At 39.4% G+C, this 27806-nt stretch overlaps 1 protein-coding gene across 1 annotated transcript; it reads left to right on the top strand.

The window, feature by feature from the left end:
* The first annotated feature begins 1894 nt into the window (after positions 1-1894).
* On the top strand, positions 1895-25812 carry OTC (ornithine carbamoyltransferase). Its single transcript, XM_017810879.1, has 9 exons — positions 1895-2024; positions 2613-2694; positions 8917-9004; positions 14294-14447; positions 21402-21524; positions 22206-22259; positions 22365-22514; positions 23550-23687; positions 25640-25812. The coding sequence occupies exons 1-9, from the start codon at positions 1905-1907 to the stop codon at positions 25697-25699; spliced, it is 969 nt and encodes a 322-aa protein (XP_017666368.1). The 5' UTR covers positions 1895-1904; the 3' UTR covers positions 25700-25812.
* The last annotated feature ends 1994 nt before the right edge of the window (positions 25813-27806 follow it).

Below are 27806 nucleotides of genomic sequence, written 5' to 3'. Positions count from 1 at the left end.
TCAGCCTAAAAATGCTGCCTTTAATTAAAAAGACATGTTTAGCTCACACCCATCCAAACCAAATGTACAGTGCAGGCTGTGTAGTGTTAAGGAGGCTGTAAGTACAATGCCAAAGAAAGGGCTAAGCTGCCACACTGCCTTATTAATCTTAATAAGGCCTGTGGAAACATGGGCTTGGATGTGACTTTCATTAAGATGCTGTGCTGGTTTAAGAGTTAACCAGCAGGGGAAATGAACTCAACTCAAAGGAGAGATTATAAGTCAGAATTTAATGGCCAGTCTTCGCGAGCGAAGATTTGGGAAAGGTCATTAACCCTTCGAGCCTGCGCAGTGGATTTTTTAGGTGAGACACAGCGTGCGCTGAACTGAGCCCACCCTTTAATCCTGAGGTTCATCTGCCGGGGCCAAGCAGGCTTGGACAGTGGCAGTGAGGTCCCCAGGACGTAGGTTTGTTTAGAGTGACCTTCTCTTAGATGGATTGCCTTACAAGGCTGACGAGCTCCATCTGCCCGGGGGGCTGGGAATCGAACCCAGGTCGCAGCGGTGAGAGTCCTGCACCCTAACCACTAGACCACCAGAGGCCCCAAGTCAGAATAACAATTTATTAAAATAATACAGTAAGTACAATCATACAAACAAACAATTGGTCTTAACCCACAAAACCCAAATGTATAACCCAGTACCCTGGGGCATGAACAAAGTGGTGTTCCTTGGGCCCCGCTTGAGTCCAAAGTAAAGGGAGAGGGGAAAAACCTGCTGGTGGGAGAGCTGTTGCAGTCTGGTCAAAAGTGGTGATTGCAGCCCAGCTGAGGGTGGTGGTCTAAGTCTGGTTGAGAGCGATGAGCTGCAGTCTTCCTCTGGATCCCAGGAGTGGTTAAAAAAATGTTCCAAGACTCCAAGATTATATATCCTCCAGTTCAGGCAGGAATGCTCAGTGCTTCCCTCAGGGCAGGGAGTTCCACAAAGGGGGTGAGGACAAGAGCATCCTCCTATCTCACAGGCCTCTTAACACCTAGTTTATAGCCTGAGGAGTCAGGCTCTATGGGCAGAGGGTGTGAATAGTCTATTGACAACAGTTTCTGGGAAATGGCATGGAAGGCTATAGAATACACAGTTTTGGGTTACACCCATACCATGATGAACTGATCTCAGCTGTCCTAACTAGGACAGATGCCTCATCTAAGCTAGAGGAAATTTGATCATGTAACTTCTCTGGGTGATTATCAGCATCCAATTTCATGTGATTCAGAAGTCATAAACCTGGCTGGAGACCAGAATACACAGAATAAACACACTGCACATGCCCGGAACATCTCTTGTGTGCTACAAGAAGAACTAGATCACACGGCTATTTTGTTGGGGAGTTTTACCCTCTTCCCCAGCGTAGTCGACAGATTTCATACACATTTATATAGAAATGCCACCATTTGTGACAGTGAGGATGGAATGTGGCAAGTGTCTACTCATCCACAAAGCACAAAGGAGGGAGGAGATGCACCAAGATCCATTTCTGTTATCCTGTCCCCCAAAAGGGCAGCTTTGTGGTCCACACATAAGTTGTTTCACCAAGTTCTGAATGGCTTTATTTGATAGCATGCAGTTGCCATATGCAACTCAGAAGACAAAAGAAACTCTATCTAATGTACAGTTTATAATACAATTTGAAACACTGTTACAGTGGCGATTGATACAGCGCGTAGTGGCATGTTTTGTGTTTGTCTGACAGCAGGAGTTATTTTAACTAATTAACACGGTCCATCAATCTGATCCAGCTGGGTCAAATGAGAGGGGTGGGAGAGACTCCAGGTGCTTGCTCACTGGCTTTAGCATGAGTACAACTCAGCATCAATGACAAAAAGTGTGTATTTTTGCCCTTTTGACACAGGTATGGGCGACCAGCTCAAATGAATGTTCATCTGAAAGGTCAGGACCTCCTTACTCTACAGAACTACACAGGAGATGAGCTGAAGTATTTGCTGTGGATGGCCTCAGATTTGAAACAAAGGATAAAGTACAAAGGAGAGGTAAAATGCTTTAACTGTCATTTAGGTCACTTAGATGTTGAAATAAATATTGTTCTGAAGAGCATTGGGAATGAGCCATTCAACTGTCTTGTCCTAGATAAAATCTCCTGAGCTCTTAAATACTGTAAATCATGTCTACAAATCAAAGAGCTTTCCTGTAAAGTGTTCAGAGATATTCTTTAAATACTTCAGAGGACTTCATTCGGTGGAAAGGTTAAACAGCTTTGTGCAGCTAACTCCCTGTTGTCAGCTAACCCCATCCATCCACACATGGTGCACATGCAGCACTAAACGTAGGAAATGGAAGACACTTCCCTGCATGAGATTAAATTAGTATCTGAGTTTTCCTTAATGCTAGCTCGAATTGAGTGCCAAAATGTAGTTGATTTTGCCCCTAGAATTACTTCTTTCTCTTTAACCTTGCCACTGCTAATAAACTTATTGAAGGGCAGGAGAACAAAGCTATGATTGAAAAAACAACCTGTGCAACTTTTCTAATGCTGAATTAAAAGGTGAAAGAATAAGTATTTCATACTTTAAGTGTACAATGACTATAAAATTGAAACGCCTTCAATTTTCGTGTTTCAGTATTTACCTTTGATGCAAGGAAAATCTTTGGCCATGATTTTTGAGAAGAGAAGCACAAGAACAAGATTATCTGCAGAAACAGGTAGGTCTGAGCAATAGCACAGCTGGATTTTGTATGATACTGTGTGCAGTGAGTATGTACTGAAAACCACTGCATAATTTTGTATTTAGCAATTTCTTCTCAGGAGAAACTTAAACAATGGTATCTCATTGTCTTTCACCTCACATATTAAGGTCACAAGCACATTGTTTTGGTCACTGAAAATTTGCCAAATTATTCCAAAACACAACAGATCAGAAATAAAGTAACAGGCAGAAGGAAGCATTTCTGGTGCAAGCTCCTAGTTGTACTAGCAAGATGCACATTTCCTAACATGTGTTTCAGTAAGCATCACAAATTTAATTCTGTGCAAGCTCTAATAAATATTTTTCTAATGTATTATGCATTACCATTGTCACATTTCAAAGCATGTGTTTAGGCTAGGAATCACAGTAATGTCTTGATATAAATTAGGGGGAAAATTTAATGTCATTACCTATAGGGGAAGATAACTTCATGGAGACTCCAGGGTATTAGCCTAATAAGATCAAGCACTGGAATATTATTCTTTTAGGATACAGTTCTGGAAACACTGAAATACATACATATGATGTCTTTATTTATATGGTAGTTGTTCTGAAGTCAATGGGACTGCTGAAATAAATCATTCATGTACTTACATGTTAGCAAGCAATAACTATAAATTGGTGATACATCAAGGAAGATTCTCACATTCCAGCTGACCCAGCATCCCTTGGGCTGACTTCTCCCTAGTGAAAGGACAGGAAACCCATTGAGTGTTCACATTTCTTTGCAAGATGTAAAGGAAAAGGCAAAAATAATGGAAGGAAGAAGCAGACATGGTAACTGCAAGCACTTCTGAATTTGCCTTTGTATTCTCTGCCACAGCCACTTGCCTGTTGATCATGCTCTTTAAGCAGACTTGTTGTTGCTTTCTGTTTTCTCCAGATAATCAGGACTTATGAATGTGCATTCATTCTCTGTGAAGACCACCCACCTTTTAATTCCTGAGTTTTTAGTCCAGTTTCTAGTTGCCTGCCTTAACGGTACATAGGCAGGTAATGAATTCTCTGAATCTGTTTATCCTTCATTCTTCTGTATTCCAAGGGAAGTGCTACTTAGTCCTTGGCTTTTGAAGGCTTATGGAAGAGGGAAGCTCAGGAAAGTTCAAATGAATTAACTTAAGAATGGGAGTTAATGCCCATAAATTCATCCAAGAGGGATTAAGCTCCAGTGAAATAAAACCAATTTATTTCTGAGTGAGAGCTTCCACAAGGGAGTTTAATGCAGTTTAACTTCTGTGCATTAACTTCACACCTTCGGTTAATTGGTCTTAAGTCTCTTAAGCCTAAGACTTTGTTTCAAAGGCAGACTCTGTCTATGAAAACTCTACACATTTCAGCTGCTTTTTTAACATAAATGACTTCTCCCTTGGAATTTCTAACTCAAAACAAATGTGGGGCCACATTTGTTCCTCTAAATTAGCTAATTTAAACCCAATTTTCTAATGTCCTGTGAAAGTGGGCATTGAAATGGATTGGAGTGTTTATTTAGAAAATTATTGAGTTTTCTCAAATAGCACTTCCCATGAGTTGCACCTTCAATATCTTGAAGGAGGTCAATTGTGGGACAAGGTTCTAGTGATGAGATTAATGTAAACAAACTTTGTAACTCTCAGGAACAACCAAATGAAAATCAGTGGGTTTCATTATAAAGGAGTAGAGACTTGGAAATCACTAATTACAAAATCTCCTCTGTGCAGGGTCTAGGAGATTGTTGTGAAATATTAACACCATGGAATTTTTTTTCTGAATTCCTGCTGTCCCTATGCCTATAAAGAACATCATTTTTTTTTAAATAATAAACAAATTCACAGAATGATTCTCTCCTGTATGGCCATGTTTCTCATACTGAAGAGCCCAAAGCCAAATACTTCAGGTTTGGCCTCACCAGTGCTGAACAAAGAGGAGAGATCCACCTGCTGGCAGTACTTTGTCTAGGATCTTATGAGAGAGACACTGTCAAGGGACATGATGAAGTCCAGGCTGACAATACCCACTGCACTTCCCTCATCTACCAGGCCAGTCATAGAAACACAGAAGTTTATAAAGTCAAGCATGACTCCCTCTTTGTGAAGCCATGCTGACTACCGATGATTTTTTGTCCTTAATCTGCCTAGAAATGGTGTCCAGGATTAGCTGCTCCGTCATTTTCCCATGGATTGAGGTGGGGCTGGATGTCCTGTATTATCTAGATTCTCCTTCTTGCCCTTCTTTAACTTAGGGGTGACATTTGTTTTCCTCCAGTCTTTGAGCATTTCTCCCAGTCATCAAGATTGATCAAATATTATCAAAACATTAACTGTAAGAGAGCAGCTGACATCTGTGGTTTTTCCAACATCCCGTGCCTCTGAACTGTTGCATTCTGATGACATTGCAACTGTACTGAATAATGTACAGTTCCTTGGGGTATAATGCACAGCCTCTTTAATCTTGTCCTAAAGTGTATTTCTGAAGCTCACATTATTTTACCAATTCTAAGACTAGTAATGATGTTGTAAGTTTAATTCAGAACTACAAGTAACTTCTATAGAGTACTAGCAAAGTAAATCCAGTTTTGTGGAGCCTACTAGATTTATTGCTATCACTGGCTAGTATATTGGAAAATGTGACATCTCTACTATTGTACTGGAAAATGTCACCTTTTCACAGTCAGAATCCCATACTCATTCTGTATAAAATCTTGTGTACTTTTTGAAAACAGAAATATTCCACATGCTCATATATTACTTGTAAAATAAACATCCTCAGGCATGGCATAAAGGTGAATGCCCTGTTTTTGTTATAACCTTGGTGTAAAATATTCTGATTGTCACTGTTGCTCTTAAAATATACAGCTGCAGTTATGTTTTAGTGAATAAGTCATAAATAAATCCAACTATTTCACAAATACTGAATGCAGACAATATGTCACAGGGTAGAAATGGAGAGGAAACAATACAGGCAGGAAAGCCTTCTCTTGTTGTGCACTGGAATATACAAGATCTTAACAGCTTTACAGAGGTTCACTGCCACTGGCTTTTATGGAGTTACTCCCAACTCACTCCTCTTACACAGTGGGGTGAGAGGAACACAATGACCATGCCTGAAGATTACTACACACAGTCACAGAAATAATTGTATCATTTCATATGTACTAATGTAGCAGGGATGGTACTGCATGGCAGGAATGTAGGGTCTGTTTTCTGTTGGAACGTCCAACTATTATTTAGCTTGGCCATGTTACAAAAGGGCCAAGCACACTTAGCTTACTTTCCACTTGGAGGAGTAGCTTTTAAAAACTTAAAAAACTGTCCATCAATTTTTAGGCTTCTGCTTTAGGAATATTCTGTAATTGATGCCTGCTATCAGTCTAAACTGAAAAATACTTTCTATTTCATAAGTCCTGGCAGGCAGTGAGGGAATTAATAAATGCAAATCCATATATCTTGAAATATTAAAAAAGATCCTTCCTTTGAGTTTGAGAAGATGACTGTGTACTGTCTCCAGGTAACAGCGAGGCAGCCCCACAGCTGTGTATCCAACATGTGAACTGGAGGATTCATTTTGGCCCACTTACCCCACATAGCAGGGACAGACTGGGATGGAGATTTCACCTATGTCTGTACAACCACCAGCACTCATGTCCTACATGAAGAAGTCTGCATAAGTGGGGTCAATAATGTAGCACAGCATGAGGCATAAAACTGTGTATTTTGAAAACTAACAGTAGTGAGAAGGATGGACATGAGATGATAATCTATTCTGAATCTGCAATTTGAATATATAGTAGTTTGTTGAAGATACCATGATTCATATAAACCTTTAGCATGTGGATTTGATTATGGCCAGGCTGTGGAAACATAAAGGATTAGATTTCCCAGTTTAACACAGAACTACAGTGTGTGCTTATTTGCTGGATTGTTGTCTGTGTATCTTCAAAAGTCATCATTATTTTCTTTCTAATAGTAGTCTGGATGAAAGAATCCAAAGCAAAGATTCTGTCTCTGCAACTATATACAAAGCTAGAGCATAGAATTCCTGTTTTTCCAGATGGAAAGTTTTGGATGGAAATATGTTCCCAGGCCCCACACAGATGGCCAATTCATGAGCAGAAAGCCCAGCACATTAGGACTCTGCTATGTTCTCCAGGTGGCAGCTCCAACTGAACTGCCTGATGTCTGGCAATTCTGAATAAATGGCCAGATTTCTATTTTTTTACCTGAGCACCATTTATAGAAAGCAGAACATGTCCATAGGAGCCTGCCTGGACTGTGAATAATCTACCAAAGTGTGTGCATTTAAAGCCTAAAATGCAGAGCTGTTGTCTTCTGAGGAACTTGCAGGGATAAATCACTGTCATAGTTGTATATGCCTTCAAAAAAATCCACAAGAACTTCGGAAGGAAGAGTTACTGCAAATAACATTTCATCCTTGAGGTCTTGACTTAAAAACTTGCATTGAACAGGTAGGATGCAATGTCTAGGCAACAGTTTGCATACACACTGCCATAAATACAGTGTTCATGTTTGAGATGCAGAGGAGGTTAAAGCAACAAACAAATCTGTAAATAGTCCTTTTCTAACAGCAAAAATTAATAATAGAATAAATGATGCTTCATTCTTAAAAGTTTGTGTCTGATTGCAGCTTCGTTGAGATTTAGAGCAATCTTTAATGACAACAATAGGAAAGCAAAAATGGGTCCATTCAATAAAACAAGTGTGTACTGGCTGGATGGAGCAGAAATTTGCCCTTCGGGTGGTATCTGGAGCATCATTATTTTTAATTGGTCCTCTAAGGAAATTGAGGCAGTCTAAAGGCAGTGATTTGCCAGTATTATTTTAATCTATTGCATTTTAAACTCTAGAGACTGGCTGAACTGATGGAATGGAAGACCTCACCTCAACCCCGCTCCCCCCATGAGATGGAAGTTAATAAGGGTTGCTCTGTGTTAGGAGCCCATCTGTGGGGCCTAGACCTGATGCCTGTAGCTAGCTGGTTTTATCTGTGAAAGGGCTCAATGTTCAGTCCTGATTTAATCCCTTTTTTTGAAGAGTAGCTGTGGAATCAAGATTTTAATCTTTGACAGGCCTGTACACCCACCGTGCTAAAGCTGCAGTGCTGAAGATGTCTGCAGTGCCATCTAACGGCTACAACCAGCCCGAGCAGCTTTTTACCTTTTTTTCTTCAATTTTTTTTTTCCCCCACAGCATTCTCTTCACAAGGTTGGTCTCTGGTTCTCTGGAAATTTCCTCTGTCATGAATAGTAGCAACAGGGCAAGATCTCTCTGACAATTTCTGTCCTAGAAGGGAGTTGTTCTTATACGGAAAATCTTCCCCAGCACACAGAAAATGCCTTACAGGGCTACCTAGAGCCTGGTTCAAATACTACACTTTGTATGTCCCCAGCTGTAGGACCCTGTGTCCTGTGCAAGATTTATGCTAAACCATCTGTGACAGTTTACAAAACAGACCCCCTCAAGCCATTCTCCCAACATGTGGCCATGATGGACTTTACACTGAGATTCAGTAGGAGGCTTTAGACTTAAACCTATCTCCTTTGCTGTTCAGGAACGGATTTTATTCTTTGGAACTAATCCATCCAGTTCCTTGGATTACCTTGTAAGTTCCTAACTATTGCAGGGTAGAGGGATGATGGCTGTGTCTGAGACCTTTCCTTTTCTCTCTGTTGCATTACTACTTTTAAGGAGTTCAGTCATTTGTGACCAAAGTCATGTTTATTACAGTTTATGAGGAGTTTTAGGGTTTTCTGTCTGAGTGGCCGTACATGAAAGAAAATCTAGATATGTACAAGGATGTGAAATTACATCTAGTGACTCAAATGACCCTTCTAGGATGCAAAGTCCCTTGAAATGCAGCATGATGAATGGATTACCTGGCTCATAACAGGGAGCCACAGTAATGCCCTTGGCCTTGGAGCTTGAATGACTGTTCCTAAGGATTTCAGTAAGATATCACATTTGAGTGGTTTTATTCCAAAGTACATTTATTTTTATCTCGTGTGTCAGATGCTAATTATTTTAGCATATATATTAATAGGTGTTTGAAACATTTGGGTGTCCTGCTGAGTTTTACTTTTATTGCTGTAAATGTATCTTACATGAAGAGGATATCGGTCTTGGCTGCAAATATGTGGTGCTGGTGGTAAATTTCTCTTTTTTTTTTTTATTTGTCCTCACTGTAGGATTTGCTCTCCTTGGAGGACATCCTTCCTTCCTTACAACACAAGACATACATCTGGGCACTAATGAGAGTCTCACAGATACAGTGAGGTTGGTAAAATGCTACTTGATTGATCACTATGTATTCAGTAATTGATTGGGCCAAAGCCTGTCTTACAGAATTTTGGAAGTTAATGTTTTCTTTATGGAAAATGTCAGAAAGCAGTCCAAATTTCTTAAATATTTACAGCTCAGCTCAGAGAATCTATAGTTCAGTACACCATTATTCCATCCACTCTAACTGTCCATTGTCACAATGAGAAATATTTTGCCATACAGAGTGTTTAATCAGGGTTGCATTTAAAAATAGAAACATTTTATGAAGCTCAGGAGTAAAACTCCAGTGATGACAACACATATACTCAGACAAGACTCAAACCTGGTTCTGCTGCTCATGGAGCAAAATTGAAGAGAAAAAACATTATTTATGTTAGTTAGGTCAGCTGCTGGTGGGCCTTAGCCTGCCATTATAGCCTATGTACAGTGACAGGGTGGCCATGAAGGCCATTCTGGTTCCCTGTTTCAGCAGGATCAAACTTGAATAACACTTTGCAGCTAGTTTCTGATTTCACCTGCCCTCCTCCACAATTGTACCCACTGTCAGGACTGCTGTGGAGGCTGGGCTATGACTTTGTTGTCTTACAGACATCCATGGAAGATCTTAATCATGCCCAGTCCCACAGGCATGCAGGAACGGGTAGCAGCCTATCTCCTTTGCTGTAGAAGGGAAGAACTGAGCTCAGGATGTTTCTCCAGTGGATTGCCTCCGATGTTGCAGAAAGCAAACAAAACATGAGGCTGTGTTTTGCAGGTGCTCCTGCTGTTTGTCATAGCACTTCATATATTAAAACTCATCCAACCTCAGCATTGTCCTGCTTTCTAGGCAGCCCTTTTGCAAACTGAGGTCGATTCAGTCAGGCTCAGCTGTTGGAAGGTTAGTACTGTCTGAACAGTCCCTTTAATTCTGGTGAAAGATATGCAGTGTCAAACTCATCAGGCTTAATTCAAAATATGCAATCAGGCAGCTTAGTTCCATTGTCTGTGCTGAATACCACAGTTTTCAGTCAGTGGGAGAGATTGTTTGAGAACTATGTTGCTGTTCTCTGGGATGAAATTCAAGGAAAATTTAAGAAAAAAGATCAAACATTTAAACATTTTAAATTTTCCTTTCTTGTTTTTAAGTACTGAAGTTGAAGACATATACGTGTTTTTAGTAGAAATTAAAAATTTCAGTCCCTTGAGGCTTGAAAGTACTTAACTCTCACTCCCTGTTATATACATAACTGCCAGTATCAAAGTAAGCTGCAATGATAGAATCACAGACTGGTTTGGGTTGGTAGGGACCTTAAAGATCATCAATTCCAAAGCCCCTTCCATGGGCAGGGTCACCTTCAACCAGATCAGGTTGCTCCAACCTGGCCTTGAACACTTCCAGGGATGGGGCATCCACAACTTCTCTGGACAATCTGTGCCAGTGCCTCACCACCCTCACAGTAAATAATTTTTTCCTAATGTAAAATCTAAACCTACTCTTTTAGTTTGGATCCATTCCTCCTTGCCCTGTCACTACATGCTTTTGTAAATAGTCCCTCTTCATCTTTCCTGTGGGCTCCCTTCATGTACTGAAAGGCCACAATTAGGTCATCCCAAAGACTTCCCTTCTCCAAGCTCAGCAATCCCAATCCTCTCAGCCTTTCCTCGTAGGAGAGGTGTTCCATCTTTCTAATCATCTTGGTGGCCTCCTCTGGGTTTTCTCCAGTAAGTCAATACTGATAGTGTTCAGATGTTTCAACAAAAGCCTGGTTTTAGTAAGTACAAGTTTAAGAGATTCAAAAATTTTGTAAATTTGTGGGCCTGCAAAGGGAACGGATTTTTCCTGATGCTTAACAGTCAAGTCTGAGGTACATTAGGCCACTGTGTCCAGTTCAGAAGAGCTCATACACTGCCACAGGATTCAAATACATTCCTTCAAAAGAAATAGTCCCAGTTTAAGCAGGACGATTCTGATACACAAACACTGTACAGGCCAGTTTTCAATTCTTCTTCACAAATGGGATAATAAAGGCACACAAAATCTTTCATTCACAGTCTCCTGAATGACCTCTTTTTACACAAGCAAAAGGGAAAAAGACAGAGAGTAAGCTACGAGAGAAATAAGGCAATAAATAGAAGCAAGCAAATCTTTCAACCATTCTGAAGGTGTCCCCATTCTGTGGAGAAAGTTCCCACAATACTTACTTCCCATACAAGCCTTCAGCCCCCTTTTCTTTGTCACTGCTTGCTCTTCCAGAAATAAATCCCTATTTATGATTCTGACCTGGGTATTTTGCTCCTTTGCTGAGTCACAGCACTCCCCTGCTACAGCAGATTGGGGGTTTTCCTGAGTTCTTGCAGAGTCCTACTTCATTCCTGTGTGCTCTGCTTCATTCCTGCTCTCATTAGCAAGAGTATTATTGACTTTGCATAATCAAGGCTGGGCAATTTACCCCAAAGAACAGCCTGAGTGTTAATTCCCTGGCATTTCTCGAGAATGAAAGATAACATCCCAACCTCATTCAGGTAATGTAAGACTAAAAAAAAAAAATGCCTGTAGTAGACCCAGAGGGCATTTCAAATATTTACAGCCATGTGTCTACAGCTCTGAAGGCCTTAGAAGTACTTGAGATTGAGACTTAAAGCAAAAGGAGCACAGGTCTATAAAAGTCACAGTTTTTATTAGAGTTGCTGCAGGTAGGGGTTGAAAGCATTGCTGCTGTGAACATATTTTGGGACTTATTACCTGCTCATAAATCAGCTGTTCCATGTTTCACAGGACATTTACATTTATGCTGACACAGTAGCAAAAAGTTAGCGCCCATTAAGGAGCTCTCAGCCTTTCAGATCTGTTTAGCATGTCTGATATATTATGTGAAATGAAATATAAGTACTTATCTGTATCTGCCACTGTAGAGCAGTTCCACTGTGCACCAGCAAAGCTCAGGGGCCATCAGGTTCAGTGACAGCACTGAAGAACTCATAGAATAATTTTAGCAGTCCACTGGAATTATTAGGGGATGAATCTCCGCATTTATGGGGAATGGGTTTACTTCTCACTGCTTGCTGAGAGCACATCCATCCTATGGCCCTGTAAGACTGAGTGACAGTGAAGTAGTCAGAAGTCTAAACCTTTTAAATGGATATACATTTTCAAAATATAAGCAAAACTGTCTTAAATAGCAGTATTCTATGCAAAATATATGTAAATGCCTCATTTTCAGATGCAAAGATCTGCCAAACCAAACAGGCATACTTTTTGTTTAATTTTGGATTCCTCAGAGGATATACTTAAGAAAAAAAAAATCTAATTTTTCTCTGTAGAAATAAAAGTTACTTTGAAAAGAGAGATATGCAGCATTCCAATACACTCAATATTCCAATACATTTCCAGGCTCTGGGATTTTGAAGTTCATAAGAACCTTAAATGAAAAGACACCTAATGAGTCTGTGCTTACTCCCTCTCACCTTCCAAAACTTCATCTTTACTAAAGACTCTTATCTATTCAGGTCCTTTTCTCTGTGCAATTCCAGCCTTACATGACTTCCTTTAGACTGATTTGATTACAGAAGACTTCATCATTCTCCTGTAATCAGAGACCTCCAGGTGAAGTCTATTTGTTTTGTTTTGTTTTGTTTTTTTCCCCTGAATTTAATTTTGTTTTGATTTCACAAAGAACAAACCCAGTTTCCACCTGGGTTTCCTACTATAAGGTGTGACATCTAGAAATGCTGACAGAAGGACAGTTTGATATCTTTCTGATAAGTGTGTAATAGGTCTTTTAAAAGATTAAGGGTGAAAATCTAGCAGTTTACACTATTTGGTGATTATGACTGAATTTCCTCTAATGGAAGACCTTGCAAAGGAACCATCTTTAAATTCTTTATCAATTGTGTCAAATAGGAATCAGCTGTCCTGACAGCCAAAAAAAAAAAAAAAAAAAAAAGTCTAAGGAAAATGGGCAATTTCCCAGTGTCATTGCCTCTTTTCCTTGGCTGATTGAACTGGCTCTCTTGTTTAGGGTGGACACATGTGAGAAGGAACCATGCATCCCATCCCTGATGACTAGTTCAGAACAGAACAGAACAGGTTTTGCACAGAGAAGGGAACTCATGAGCTAAGAAGAAATAAGGGCACAAACAGCAACTGTTCCAGTACACTGTAATCAGTAAATACCTTGCTCAGTTTTGACTTTCCTTTTCACTTTAGCTGCTATTGGCAGCCTTTTCTTCAGAGAGAGCTCTACAGGCAGTCTTGAAACATTTTATGAGTTTTGATTGTGTGAGGAATATCTGGTGCCAATAGAAAATGTTTGTTACTGACTTTGTCAGGAGACCTCACTGATCACAGCATTAACAGCCTTATATCCACGTGAAGAGATATGAGAATTCTTCATGGCTAATCAGGAAGACAGATACTGCAAGGATTTTTTTCATGCTCTTCTAATTCAGTCTCTTCCATGTTTTGTTTTCATGTCATATTATAGATAACATGAAAACACAAAAAATGCTACTTCAAAGTCAGGCTTCAGGGCCTGATTAAAACACAGAAATGCAGGGAAATTAAGAGCTCCAATCCATATTAAATTTATCTAAAGAATTCAGAGTATACTATGCTAATCCACTATGCTAATCTCTGTCTTTCACATTTTGGCAAATGAGGTTAAGGGCATAGCCTGCCCCTGTCCTTATACTGAGTTTCAAATTTGGGCATTATATTAATATTGATACCATGTGTGTCAATACAAAGGTCTGCAGGTAGGAGAAAGAAAAGGTTGGTGTTTTGGCCTGTTGTTTCTGTGTTAATTAAGATCAGTAAATAAGTGTAGCAATCTGTGACAGATCTGTATTCTAATCCTTGAAAAGGTCAGGCTACCATGCATAGTCTGTAATATTGAGTCAGTCCTACATTTGCTTTTTGCTAAAAGACTGCAGAAATCTTACACCTTATCTTTTCTGAAGTTATCAAATTCTTCAAAAGTTACAGTTCACACAATCTCTTATCTTACTTCAGATAGCTCAGCATGTATTGATGTTACATCTACAATCAAACCCCAAAGAGAAAAAAACATAAAATAATGCAGCAGTTTTCATTTACTTACTATAGTCTGTTAATAAGTGAAACTGCTTACTTTTTAGCAGCTTGTTAAATGACTACATTTGAGTCTGTTCTGCAGGCATGATAAATTATTCAGATAGCTGAAAAATATTGATTCATTACCATTTTCATTAATATTCATGTGTTGCATGCCGAAGAGTGCAACAGGGCTATATTTATTATGTTTGAGTATTTTCTGCTATCTCCAGGGTGCTGTCCAGCATGACAAATGCAATCTTGGCTCGAGTTTATAAGCATAATGATCTGGACCTAATGGCAAAAGAATCCACGATCCCAATAATCAATGGACTGTCCGATTTATATCACCCTCTCCAGATTTTAGCTGATTACCTAACCCTTCAGGTAACAATATAACCAATTTTTCTTTTTTTTTCTTGGTAAGTATTTGGGGAAGTCAGGTTCAAAACCATTTATTCCTAGGTTTTTCTAAGTGGTAATTGCATGGCATTTGTTATTTAAAGAAATCTTCATCCAGCAATATAATTAAGGACTTGTTTAGTTTAAAATAATTATGTAGTCCTATCAGCTGTAGTGGAAGTAAAGTTAAGCATAAAATTAATTATTTCATTGGAATTAGGCTGCAATTCCACATACACGAGAAATGTGCGGGGAGCTTTACATATTAAGATAAAGGTGAGAAGTTGGCTTAGCCAAAGCCAGTGGAAGTTTTTCCACTGACTTAAAAAACCTCACTAGTTCATTCTTGATTCCTCACTAATCTATGAACAGTTTAAAAAGAATCAGTATCCATATATTAGGAGATTGGTTGAACAAATTTGTTTTGAAAAGTCAGCTATTGCTACCAATGCAAAATCTTAGTGTTCTGGCACTCGAACCAATTTAAACTTTGTTCACATCAAAGAGCTGTTAAAAAAGATTTTATTGTGTAGTTTTATCTAATGCAATAGTTGCTTTGACAGCAGGATAACATTTTGCACATAGAATACCAGATGTTTATCTGTGAACAGAAGGACTATGTGGTTTTACAATCAGTTGAGGATCTGGCTTATAAAAAAGATTATTATTACTATACTGCAGTGTTGGTTGACAACTATGATGAACTCCTCTGACCTTGTTTACTTTCTGAATGAATAAAAATCACACTGCTTGAAAATGGGAGGGTAGAATAATTTCTTGATTCATTTGGCTGTTTCTCAGCTGTTGAAGACTTTGCTATGGGACATTCATTAAGTGGGAAGGATCTGATGAGAGTAATATTAAATTATTTATGCTTTAAATTTTAAATACTGAAAGACTCGTGTGTTTAGTGAAAATTGCTTTTTTCTAATTTTAATTATCATTATTTTTTGTAAAATTTTAATACTCAAGGTGAAGAGGCCAGCAAAAATTGATGAGCTTCAGACTAAGATGCTTCTCATGCCCCAGGATAAGGGAGATTTGTGAGATCACATTGAACCAGACTCAGTGTTCAAATTACATAACACAATAAGTTGTGATGAGAATGTCATCATTTCATTCTAAACACTGTGTGCAACTGTAAACCAGGAGAATCTTATGGTTCTGTTTTGCAATGTGTTCTGTCTTGCAAACACCATATTAAGTAGCATTATAACACTTGTGAATAACAGGCTTCAGGAATAATCTGTGACTCACAGTCTACACAAATATGGGTATCTCTGCCCCCAAACCTGGTTTTATCCAGGCCAGTGATTACAGCACCCAGGTTCAGAGCACTGTTGTCCTCTACTCCATCTCCAGTCAATGAAGAGAGACCACTGAGCATCTCAATCAGCTTCTAGAGATGCAGCTCTTTTTCCACCAGTCTTAGAGGGAAACCTATGGAGAGCAGTGGAACGAATACATACCCTGTACTCACCCTCTGCTCCTCCTCCATTGTGTCCTCGTATGGGGCAGCCATGGGGGAAGCTCCAGGTGAACACGAGCCCGCAGCCTGGACTCTTCCTTGGTTTGAATACCTGAGCAGCAGCAACAGCAGGTGCACAGTCCTTGGACAGCCACGGAACTTTTTTCAAATTTGCAGCACTTTCACAATCAGCCTGACAAGCAGAGCAGTGCTTCCTCCAACTCTGCCCATTTCTCCCTGGTTCTCTCTATCATGCTCCTCAGCCCAGAGTTTGTCAGGAGGTCTTTAGAGGGCAACTAGGTGGTTGCCCCACTTTGCCAAGGGCATGCTGCTCTGCTGGTTGCTGACACACTTTCCATTCTTGTTTTTTTAAGAGGAGAGAGGGGCAGGCGGGGGGAGGTCTCAGCAGCTCAGTGTGTGTGTTGGCACTGCCTGTGCTTTCCCTTCCTGACCTGCTGGTCTACTCCCTGTTTTCCTCCTTCCACTGTACAGCAAGGTGGAAAAGACTGGTCTTACAGTCAGTGGCATGTACTAAACCAGCATTTTAATCATATGAGGAACTTTACTAGGTCACAGAAGTAAGATTAACACTTGAAGAGATGTGAACTATAGGGTCTAGTTGCTACTTACCACTATCAAACTTCTTGTGGGATTTTCAGCAAGATGTTATCCAAGTACTGCCTGCAAGAAGATTAATACTGGGATGTGGAATAGTCCCACTGCTTCTCTAAGTGAGTTAGAAGTCCATATATAACACTTGGACTGCTTTCCTGCAATGCAAAGGCAATTTATTTGATTTATACATGAAAATAGGGGCACAGACTGGTAGCCTTATATTTAAATGTAATTACAGATTTTGTGCAGCTTATTTCTCTTCTTTATCCCTGTAAATATTTTCCTGCTCCTCCCTGCTGTCACTAAATAACCAAAATGTACTTTTTTTTCTTTTCTTTTTGTTTCTGATGCATTTGCCAGTGGAGCAGTACATACACTCTGGCCCTCTTCGTGCTTAGCACATTTTTATTCTTCCATTTTCTATACCTTAATACCTGTCTTGTGCCTTCTTGAATCCTCTTCAAGTGCTTTTTCTTTGATCTGAAACTGCATAATTGCCTGGTTTTTTGTGTCAAAATATTTTCTTGCTTACAGCTTCTGATTCCCTTTTCATAAGTGCATTTTAGTGTGGTTATTTTAGTATAGTCCACTGCATTCCCCAAACAATGCAGCTGGTTTATTTTCAGGGCTGTCAATTCTCATTCTGTATTCAGGGTGTTCTTTTCAGATCGTAGAGTGTGCTCCCGTCATGAATACTGGGTGAGATTGCTCAGGTTCAACATCCTCTTCCCAGTGCCTTCCTCCTGAGCAACCTGGAGCCCCTCACATGTTTGATTTATAATCTGGCTCTGCCCTTTAATACTGTGGTCTGGGTTAAAACCCAAGAGAAAAGTTTTTCTTATCTATATACCACCTTTTTTCTTAAAAGTTCTGTTGAACTGAGTCTGCTTTTGAGTTAAATCCCACTAAAAATGGCTGTAAACATGTAAACAACATCATTTTGAGTGTTTGGGGACTTGGCCTTTAAAGGCTATGAGTTTGTGTGCTGGTAGTGTACACAGAGTGAGGACATTACTTCTCTGCTTGCGCTGCAGACATGTAACAGCCACGTGCTGATTCCACCCAGTGTCCCAGGCAGAAGCTGTGGCTCACAACTTCTGCTCTGCTCAGCTTGGCTGGAGGGCAGCATCACACAATTTATATTCCAGACACAGGCTGTGTATTGACATCGATTGAATTGATATTAATGTCACTGGCCAAATCAGCTAACTTGTAGCTGACTGCAGGATGGCCAGACTGATAATTAAAGTGGATCCATATGCCACTAGCTTTTTATGTCACTGGTCTGGAGGGAATTTGCTTTTTCAGAAAGCAATGGTTGGCATAAGAAATGCATCAGAGCTTTCTTTTTAAACAGCATGACAAAATAGTGGTACCCAGCTTAAAGAGAGCTGCCATATATTCTCAACTTCTCCTCAATGTGTGACCCAAAGACCTCAAATTACTGTAGTCTTCAAATTCATCACCATCATCATCATTATTATTCTAACAATTAGAAATCCCAACTAAGATTTGGAATGACCCTCTAGTATATACTGTTTCTACAACCATGACAAAAACCAGTGTGGGAATATGAAAGATAACTGGCCTAGCATCTGCCTTAAGCAGTTTGAGAGCCAGTAGATCCAAGTTTGCCCAGTTTCTCCTTTGCTGGATTGCACTGTATGCCAAAGGGCTAAAGCTTTGATTGGTCCCTAGCTTTCCATTTTAAAATTTGACAGATTATTGATTCATTATTCAAAAGCTTGTTCTAATTGAGGGCTGTTATGACAGTTGTGGTCAAACAATTCAGAATTAATCTATAATGGTGTCAGAGTTTCAGCCTCACTGGAAGCAAGTCCAGGCAGAGACAGACACAAATGTCCCTAATTAGTTAACCCAGTCTTCTCCATAAATACAGCAGTGCCAAAACACTGAGCATGCTTACTTTTTCCTAGGGTTCAATACACTGATACACTGCACCCATGGATAAGAACAGAATGAAATATTGTAAAAACAACATGAGGATGAGAAAGTTGAATGTAAAATCAGCATTAATCATTTAGTAGGGATTTTTCATGAGAATAGCAAAGCCATGTTTCATGGCACTTAAGCGGCAATCACTATTTGGCCAAAGAAGCATCCATAAGGGAGAAGGACTCTAGGCTTTCTAAATATGTTAAAGTTTTTGTGGCTTTACAAGGAGTGTAAATATTTTGAAGTCATGTTCCAAATGTAAAGAGAAACTGCAGAACACCCAAGCAGGTATAAAGCCTACATCAACATAACAGAGTTCAGAAAAATTGGGAAGAGATGCAAGGGGGAAAATATCTTCAGAGGCTTTGGTGAGCAGCAGGTGTTGTAAAGGTTCTGATTTAACCTAGAGCGTTACCACCATGGCAAAACACTTTTAGTAGGATTTTATCTGTGTGGTTTTATAAGAACATACCATAAAATGGGGGTGGGGTGGGGTGTGTGAAGTATGTCTCATATAGTTTTTTATTGCCTCAAAGCTTTCTGTTTCTGACCAACACAGTTATCTCATCTTTCATGGAATCTGAGGATGTGTGCATATAAGCAGTACAGTCACAGTCACAGTGAGCTTCTCTTAGATAAAGAGGTTTGAGTTACAGCAGCAGTGCACCAGGGCACAAAGCACAGGATATAAAATAGGCTCTGCTAGCACACACACAGCTTGACTCTGCCTTGTATGTGGCTCCAGCCATCAGCAAAACATCTTCATTAAGATCAGTTCAGCTATGTCCACTCTACACAGTAATCACTGCAGATGTGACTTTGCAATTTGCAATGTATATCAAGGATCATTATACAGACATCTCCAGTACTTCATATTTTATCTGTAACAGCTAGTAGCTTGGGAAAACAGAGAAAAGTATTTAGCATGCACTGTGCTCCTTTTAATGCAGAGTAGCAGCTGGCAATAAGGTGGAAGTTGTTTAACATAGTAGTATATTTGTGACTCTAGTCAATGCTTTGACCATTACAGGCTGTGATGTCTATTTTTAAACAGTAAGATGAAAAGAACTCAGGACTGTCTCATTTGCTCCTGGCTGTGGGTTCATTCTCAGCTATCACTGAGCCCTAAATTGAAACAACACCTTAAATAAATGCTTCAGTTTGACCTTCTCCTAGGAGTACCATTGCTAGGAGATGTGGAAGGACTTTGAAAGATCCTTAGAGACATGAAGAACCATTATACTGAAATAACTTCCATGTTCACAAAGTCCTGATTTGGTCTCCTGTAAGTGCCCTTGCATCAAACCTTTGCCAATGAGTCTGCTGCTAAGAAACTTCAACTGAAAAAGTGATAGTTTTGCAATACTGTAGTTTTAACCCTTAAACCTAGTCAGCTTAGGACTCTACTAGGTTTAGATTTTTACAGTGTTTTAGTACAATTCAGTATCTCAAGTACTAATATTTTTGATTCAAAATTGTGATCCCTGGCAGAAACGCCAAGAACTTTGTTCTGGATTGACTTCGCAACTATTTGTTTAGGAGAAGCTGCTGCCAGGAGAGGAGGGGGTAGTCCCCGCCCTCTTCCTGTTCAGTCTTTTGGCATCTTTTCTGCAACTCCTGCAAGGTTGCCAGTTAGTACAGCTCTACAATGTGGATGCTTATCCTCTCTGACAAGCATTGAATCGTGTCACACAAAGTGTTGAAACACTGTTTGGCTTCCAGCTACTACAATGCAATTGTAGCACGGCCCAGTTTTTAACTAAGAATAAAAGGCTCTCCAGAAAGTCCTTCAAGCCGTGAGGTAGAGTTATACAGAGCAGGCATATAGAAGTACTTGATTATATCTTCACAAACCTTTTGATATCAACTTAAGTACCTATAAACATGCATACTTAAACCAAAGCTTGTTAAAGAGTCTCGAATTGTCCTGCTCTGGAACACGAAACTCCTGTTATTCTTGTTCCTCCTTAAGCCTTATCTGTTGGACTTGAGGGTCAGAGTAACTGCACATGAACAGGCTGTAATGGCCATCAGGCAAAGCTAGAGTTAATTCTGTAATGCTGTTTCAAGTTTGGGCAATCCACACCTATAAACAAAACCCTGCCCTCTTTGGCTGTACAGTGGAGAACAAACCCTGCAGGCCATGAGTGGCACAGCTGCTTTCAGAGTGCTGCTTTTTTCTGTCCTGTGCAGCTGTGATGGTAAGAATGCACTGCAAGGGCAAGGCCACTGCCATGGCCACGGAGAACATCGTGTAGAGACAACCAAGCCAGAGCAAACCTGAATAGGGATATTTGTACAGTCTGGGGGAAAGCTGGAAGGAGTTCTATTCTAGGCATTAGGACTGTCTTTAAATTAAGAATGTTTACCACTCACTGATGTTTATTAGCACCAAAAATGGCAGTACAGCTTTGGTGTTAAAGTTACTGCGTGTGTGGTGCTGTATCTCTCAGCCTGGGCCTCACTGTGTGGCATATGTGCCAACATGTCACAGAATTACAGAATATGCCAAGCTGGAAGGGATCCAAAAGAGTCACTGAGTCCAACTCCTGGCCCTGTACAGGACCATCCCCGAGAGTCACACCCTGTGCCTGAGAGTATCATCCAAATGCTTCTTGAACTCTGTCAGGCTGGGTGCTGTGATCACTTCCCTGGGGAGCCTGTTCCAGCTCCCAGTACTGGAGGAAGCTGCCACACTTGGGCCTTCCTGTAAAACATGGGGGGCTTTCCCTCCCTGACCATCCTGTAGGTGCAGTAAACTCCAGGTATTGTTCCATGCAGGTAGCATTTGAAGGTAGCCAGCTGCCTTTGCACCAGACCTGTCTGATCAATCCCTCTCACCCATCATCTTGCTGAGCTCATCTGAGACATAACCCCAGAGCTTCTGATTCCTTTGGCAGGAGCACTATGGTGGGCTGAATGGACTCACTATCACCTGGATTGGGGATGGAAACAATGTCCTCCACTCCATCATGACAAGTGCTGCAAAGCTGGGAATGCACCTGCGTATTGCCACTCCCAAGGTAAGGAAGTCCTGCACATGGAGGCAGGAAGGCAAACTTTGCCCATTCTTTTCTCAGCCACTCAGGTTTTTGCCAAGAGCCTCAGCTGGTGATGCTTGCACCTGTTTTGAGTGCCAGTTTTCAGAACCAAGGTTCAAAATCCTGATCCAGTTATTTTGATGCAAAGCAGGAGTAGTTCTACAAAGTCCAACTTCAGAAAGGCTGAGGGGAATTCATGACAGCAGCATAAAGAATGATGAATTAAAATTCCATCTGATAAAGTGTTACAAAGTCATCCAGCGCCCTCTGTCCTCCCCCAGAAAATTGAAACTTGTTTCAGATTGGTGGAAGTGTTGCATCTTGCTTGGTTCAGGTGGATGGTGTAGTGTCTTAGAGTATTGCATTGTAATACAATATAAAACACAAAACAAATACTCAGTTTAGTACAAAAAATTAAATGATGTATAAGTATTTCATTCTGTAACTAGTAAAATACATTTTTCTAATCTTATCAGAACACTTTCCACCACTTTATCTCCAAAATAAACTTTCAACAAAACCAACATAATTTCCCCAAGTTTTACAGTTCTGAAATACATTCTTTTTCCCATGGCAAATGGTTCAATCAGTATTTTTCTAACCAGCATTAATAAGCAGTAAAGATCTTCTACATGTTCCATAGTATGTTATCTCTTTTGGCAGGGCTTTGAACCAGACCTCAGAATAACTAAAATAACTGAACAATATTCTGAAGAGGTAGGAACCTAAAAAATAACCTAGTAGAATCGTTTGAATAGAGTTTATTTTCATTATAAATGAAGTTCCTTGTCTTGCTGATCTTCTTTATTTTATTCACATTAGTATGGTACCAAGTTTCTTCTGACAACAGATCCTTTAGAAGCTGCAGACAGTGCTAATGTCTTAGTTACAGACACATGGATAAGTATGGGACAAGAAGAGGAAAAGAAAGAAAGACTAAAGGCCTTTCAAGGTTATCAAATTACAATGCAGGTAAAAGTTGACATTTAGTTTTTTGTTTATGTTTTTACAGTTTGCATTTATAAGAATCAGCATCAACAAAGAATGAGTTTGGTATTTTTTTGAGTGTGGCCTCCCTCCAGCTTAAAAAACTCACAAGGATAACAAAGTTTGAGTTATCTTATACACTTCACAAGGCCTGGCCTCTTTCAGAGCTTCCCAATGAGACCTAGCTCCAGAACATGTGCAGCAGAGCTAATCCTTTATTTCTTTATGGCCTAAAAACTGTTTCTAATTTTGCATCTCCTCTTTGTTACCAGAAATGATCCTTTATATTTTATTTAGAATGAGAAGCTTACAGATTAACTCTTAAATGCCCGGATAGCATTTGTCTATATCTGTCAATGAATAAATAATTAAATATATATATATAAAATATATATCTTTAAATTCATCTAGTTGAAATGTTTGCCAGCACAAAATCAGTTAGAGAAAATCATAACCTACTAATCGTCCAAGATAAAAAGGACATTTTCCTTCCTGATAAAATCACTTGTTTAAGTGTCTGCACTTTAACGTAAGTTCACTAAATGCTGTTGATGGACATGTCTCTGGCCTAAAATTTAATTCATTTTTCCTTGGCATTAGATCAATATATATTATGAGTGATAATATAAAATGAAAAAATATACAGCCTTTTAAATCATTGTTTAGTATGTTCTTGTTGCAATTATAGATAGTGTTATATTACTGTATGGCATTCAAAAAAGATTGCACTCTATTGATCCTCTAGATCACCAGAGTTTTTACTCCCCTTCTAAAGCCAAAGAAATAAGAGTGAATATCGGACTTATGTCAAGCCAGTATCGAACCCTTACCAACTTGAATGGACATGTTCCCATCTTATTCACAAATGAGGAATTCTTTCAAAGTCTGTGAAATTCTTCTTAGTTCATCATCCAAATAACCAGAGTGGGAGTTAATACAAAATTTAACCTTTTTACTTGTTAAAGATTTTATTCATGTCCTCACATACGTCTTTATTTTTATACACTTTTTCATCTACAGACTGCAAAATCTGCTGCTTCCAACTGGACTTTTTTACATTGTTTACCCAGAAAACCTGAAGAAGTTGATGATGAAGTATTTTATTCCCCACGGTCATTGGTTTTCCAGGAGGCTGAAAACAGAAAATGGACAATTATGGTAAAAACAGAAGATATCAGTAGTTGGAGGGTCAGCTTCTGTTCTACCTGGCATTACAGGCTTAAATTCAGCTTGATTCCTTGATAAACAGTAAATGTTAAAAGATATGTTTCAAATGTACCCCAGAGCACATGACAATTTGGACTATAGGCAACATATATATCTGTAGCACAAATACTTCTGGACACAAATGTGACCTATTTTAATAATGATCTGCTGTTGTTTGACCCAGCTTTTACCACTAAGTGAAATCTACAGTATAAACTGTAATGTTTTGGTATTTAAATCACTGGATTTACTCTAACTGCCAACTCAAATGGTCGATTTTAAAACATGTTAAATGCTGAGGTCCCAGGGACTGGCCTTAGAAACTAGTTTCCCATATACTTAAAAGCTAGTTATTTTCTCTCAGGAAAAACTGCTTCTGACACCAATGGGAACTTTCCCTGAGAAAGTGCTGGAAGAGCATATGTTTGAAAGACCCTGAAAAGTTATAGTGTGGGTAATACTGTGTAATCCATGGGAACCATGAGAGGACACTTGGCAATTAACATAAACCATAACTCCCCTGTCAGCATTCCTAGAATTTCATAAAATTACTGCCAGATCTCAGTAGCCTGTAATTTATTTTTGGCTTTAGAACCACCATGTTGACAAAAGATAGTGAAAACTTTCAGAGGGGAAAAAAACCCAGAAATGTCGTTGTCATAGCTCTGAGATGAATTTTAGATATGCTACAAGGGAAGAAATAACGGGTTGAGCATTGTGTTTACTAAAAACTCAGATTTTGGACATGGTTAAAATTACTAGCAAATTAGTGTTAAATTCATATCTTTGGTCTCAAAATTCAACAAAATGCTCATATTTTTTCATTTTTATTTTACAATGTTTCTAATTGCTTTAAATATTATTTTTTAAAAAAGAAAAAGAAGCCTTTACTTTAAGTTCCAGATGCACTTTTTTTGTGGGCGTAAGAAAAATGTCATCTCTGTATTTTTCCCAAGCTATAAAAATAATGAATGTATGGGTCTTCTTTATATTGTATTTTCTACCACTTTCAGCTCAGAGAGCAAACTGAAGAATAAATTATTTGCTTGGCTGTAGATCCAAGCAGGGCTGAGGGCAGCTGTGACATGGTCAGCACAGCTGCATATTCAGTCACCTCAGTGTGCCTGGGATGCCCTGTCACACTGAGCAGTGTTGAAGGGAAAGGCAGGACAAGCAACAAGATCACAACCCCTGGAGAACACTCACAAATCCAGTGAAATCACAACAGTGTGAACCGGGTAATACCTTGTCGAAGCTAAGCAAGCACAGGGCTTGTTATGTACACAGGTGTGGGATGGGCAGCAGAGCTGCTGCAACACCATGTTTCACTTAGCTGACATTCCCATTACTCTCATTCCACAGCCAAACCAAAGGCTGGGCAGGGAGCTCAGGAGGGGTAGATGACACACAATCAACTTCAGCAAGTATTTTCCATGTCTTGCCACAGAAAATATAGCTAAACTGGGATAAATTTCAAAGTCCTTATTCTAATGAGGCTTTCATTGATGCTAATAGAAGCTCTGCTGAAATCCACAAGCAAGCCCATGTGATGTCTGGGTACCTACAGCATCTCCTAGAACTAACTGAGAATATGACACAACATGACAAAAAAACCCTCAGCATTTGATCTAAATGCCTGTCTGAATTGCTCCTAAGCTGTCCATTAATATATTTTGTGCACACTGAGAAAATCTGTCAGCTACAATACCTAGCATCTGAACTGATTTTCAGCTCTTTCCTGATTCATCATCAGAAATTCTAGCAAATAAATCTAAGTGTGCAGTTTTTGTCAGGGCAATAATTTTCAACACAAGGTTTCAGAGCTGGAAAATATTTCCCCTTATTTATTTTATGGAGTATCTGTTTCCAATGTGATTGGATTTTTTCTTTTCTTCCTCCTCTAGGCTGTCATGGTTTCCCTGCTGACAGATTACTCACCACAGCTACAAAAACCTACATTTTGATGCTTGGATTCCTACCAGGAGAAAAATAATCTTCATTGGCAGAATATTTTGGTCCTCAAATACGTAGACCTTCTTCAGAAAGGATCAAGGCAATGAATGATATTTTAATAAAACCATATAGTTTTATACATATGTTTATATATATATATATATATAGTTTTTTCATGCATTACATTCATGAAAATGTTCAAGACAACAGACACCATTTCAGAAGCTGCTTTTCACCTGGATGCTCCAAGCTGGCTGTCCTAGTGATCAGCATCACAAAAAACATTCCAAGATCATACCTTAATGATTAGGTCTACCAGCAGCATAGACATAGCACAGTTTACATGTAGCTGTGTTTGAACTTGTGTGGTGTGATATGACAGACATAAACTTCTCTCTAAACCTGTGCCTTTCATTGCTGATTTTGGGAAGTGTGCAGGGAAAGCAGTACTTCAGTTTGCCTTGGTTTCCTGTGCTTCCTGGGCACCTTGGCTCCTGTTTCTGTCCTCCAGCCAACCTCCAAACCCTGCTTCTGTTTGACACCAAAAATATAGAGACCTTGGGAGTATTCTCTTCCTCCATGGCATTCCTGTGGACTGGCACAGGGGGATATTGCTGTGGAATTGGAATACAGCAGTTTCCAGAGTTGGATACAGTAGAGATAGATGGCTGGAAGGAACTGGTTCAGTCTTCGCCTATCTTCCCTAGACTCTCATTCCCTAAACAAAATTCTGGCTAAAGAAACAAATTTTCTATTTCTTTTTTTTTTTCCTAAGCAGACATGAGGGGCACCACATGATGAAACTTATGCAGCTCCCTTGCAGAAAGAATTTACTGCATTTTGTCTGGCAGTGTAAGACAGGGTACATTTCAGATAATCCTTCTCAGTAATAAACAGATTCATGACATTTGTAGGTTTTGTGATGGCTGGGTATGTGCATTTAATATTTCAGGTAAAGCTTTGAGTACTATTAGAAAACACCTTTCTTTTTTCTAAATAGTTTCAAAAATACGTTGGCCTTTTTCTCACCGTAATACCAGGACAACAACTGCGATATTTCAAAAATTCTGGAAATGGATTTGTGTTTTCTGACCAGCTGCAAAACATTATTTAATTCCTTTCAAAATTAGAGTTCACTGCAGGGCCACACAGATCACTGAAATGAAAATAAAGACATTTTTTCTATCTATCTATTTACAATTGATTTCTTGGGTTTGCAGGCATTCATGTTGGTCTTGTTAAGATTAACATTTTCCTTTACAACATTACAAGGGTTTCAATAATTCAGTGAACATTTACACTGCAGCAGGCATCTGGATGCATCGGTGATGTTGGAATAGGGTATGTGCTAGAAATCAATGTTTTGCTTCCCAGTTCAGTATGTGGAGGAAAATGCATAGAATACTGTATATTTCTGGTAGTAGTAGGTTCTGCTTTCTGAATTAGGTTCCAGTTCAGCAAGATAAGTAAAAGTATGGTTGGTCCTTTTGGAGCTGTTCAAGTGCTTAGAATTGTAGATATCCTTATTGACCTGATTTTAGTGTTGTCTGAGAGTAAGACAACTCACTTTGCTAGTCCTTTCATAAAAAACACATTAATATCAGTTTTATTGTGTTGATTGATGTACTATCAGTGAAGTCAGGCAGATTTATAATAACGAAGCTCTACTGTTAAATGTTTCATGGTGAACAGTTTAACAATCTCCTGCTCCTCTTTTGCTTCCCTGTGCTCTGATTAGAGCTAATGTGCATCTTGGTTATTGATGGCTCTTTTTGTACTTAGGAATCTGAGCAGGATGCCAGACAGCTGAATCCCCTTGACATTTTTATAACACATGCATAGATCTGCTGCATAACATGTGAGCAATGCGGTCCAACATTTCCAGGAGAGTAATTTCATAGGGTTCTATTCTTCTGTGAACATATACAGCAAAGGATGATAGTCCCTGCTTTGTCTTGCACAAACTGCTCACACCATCAGCTGTTCTGATGTTTTTTGGAAGTACTGGGTGGATTTTATGCACATATCCTGAGCACTGGACTGCTGTGTGGAAGCAGTGAAACTACAGACTACTGTACCCTTCTGCGTGTGCAACACCCAGTTTGTGTGCTATGTGCT

Source organism: Lepidothrix coronata, unplaced genomic scaffold (assembly GCF_001604755.1).
Source record: "Lepidothrix coronata isolate B3197 unplaced genomic scaffold, Lepidothrix_coronata-1.0 Scaffold30, whole genome shotgun sequence".
Lineage (NCBI taxonomy): Eukaryota > Metazoa > Chordata > Aves > Passeriformes > Pipridae > Lepidothrix > Lepidothrix coronata.
The sequence above is the reverse complement of the archived record's forward strand: the minus strand, read 5'-3'. Positions and strand labels throughout refer to the sequence as shown.

Coding starts and splice junctions, on each gene's coding strand:
- OTC (XM_017810879.1), top strand. CDS start 1,905: ATGAATGTTCATCTGAAAGGTCAGGACCTCCTTACTCTACAGAACTAC. Junction 21,525..22,205: donor TGCGTATTGCCACTCCCAAG/GTAAGGAAGTCC, acceptor CTCTTTTGGCAG/GGCTTTGAACCAGACCTCAG. Junction 22,515..23,549: donor GTTATCAAATTACAATGCAG/GTAAAAGTTGAC, acceptor TTTCATCTACAG/ACTGCAAAATCTGCTGCTTC.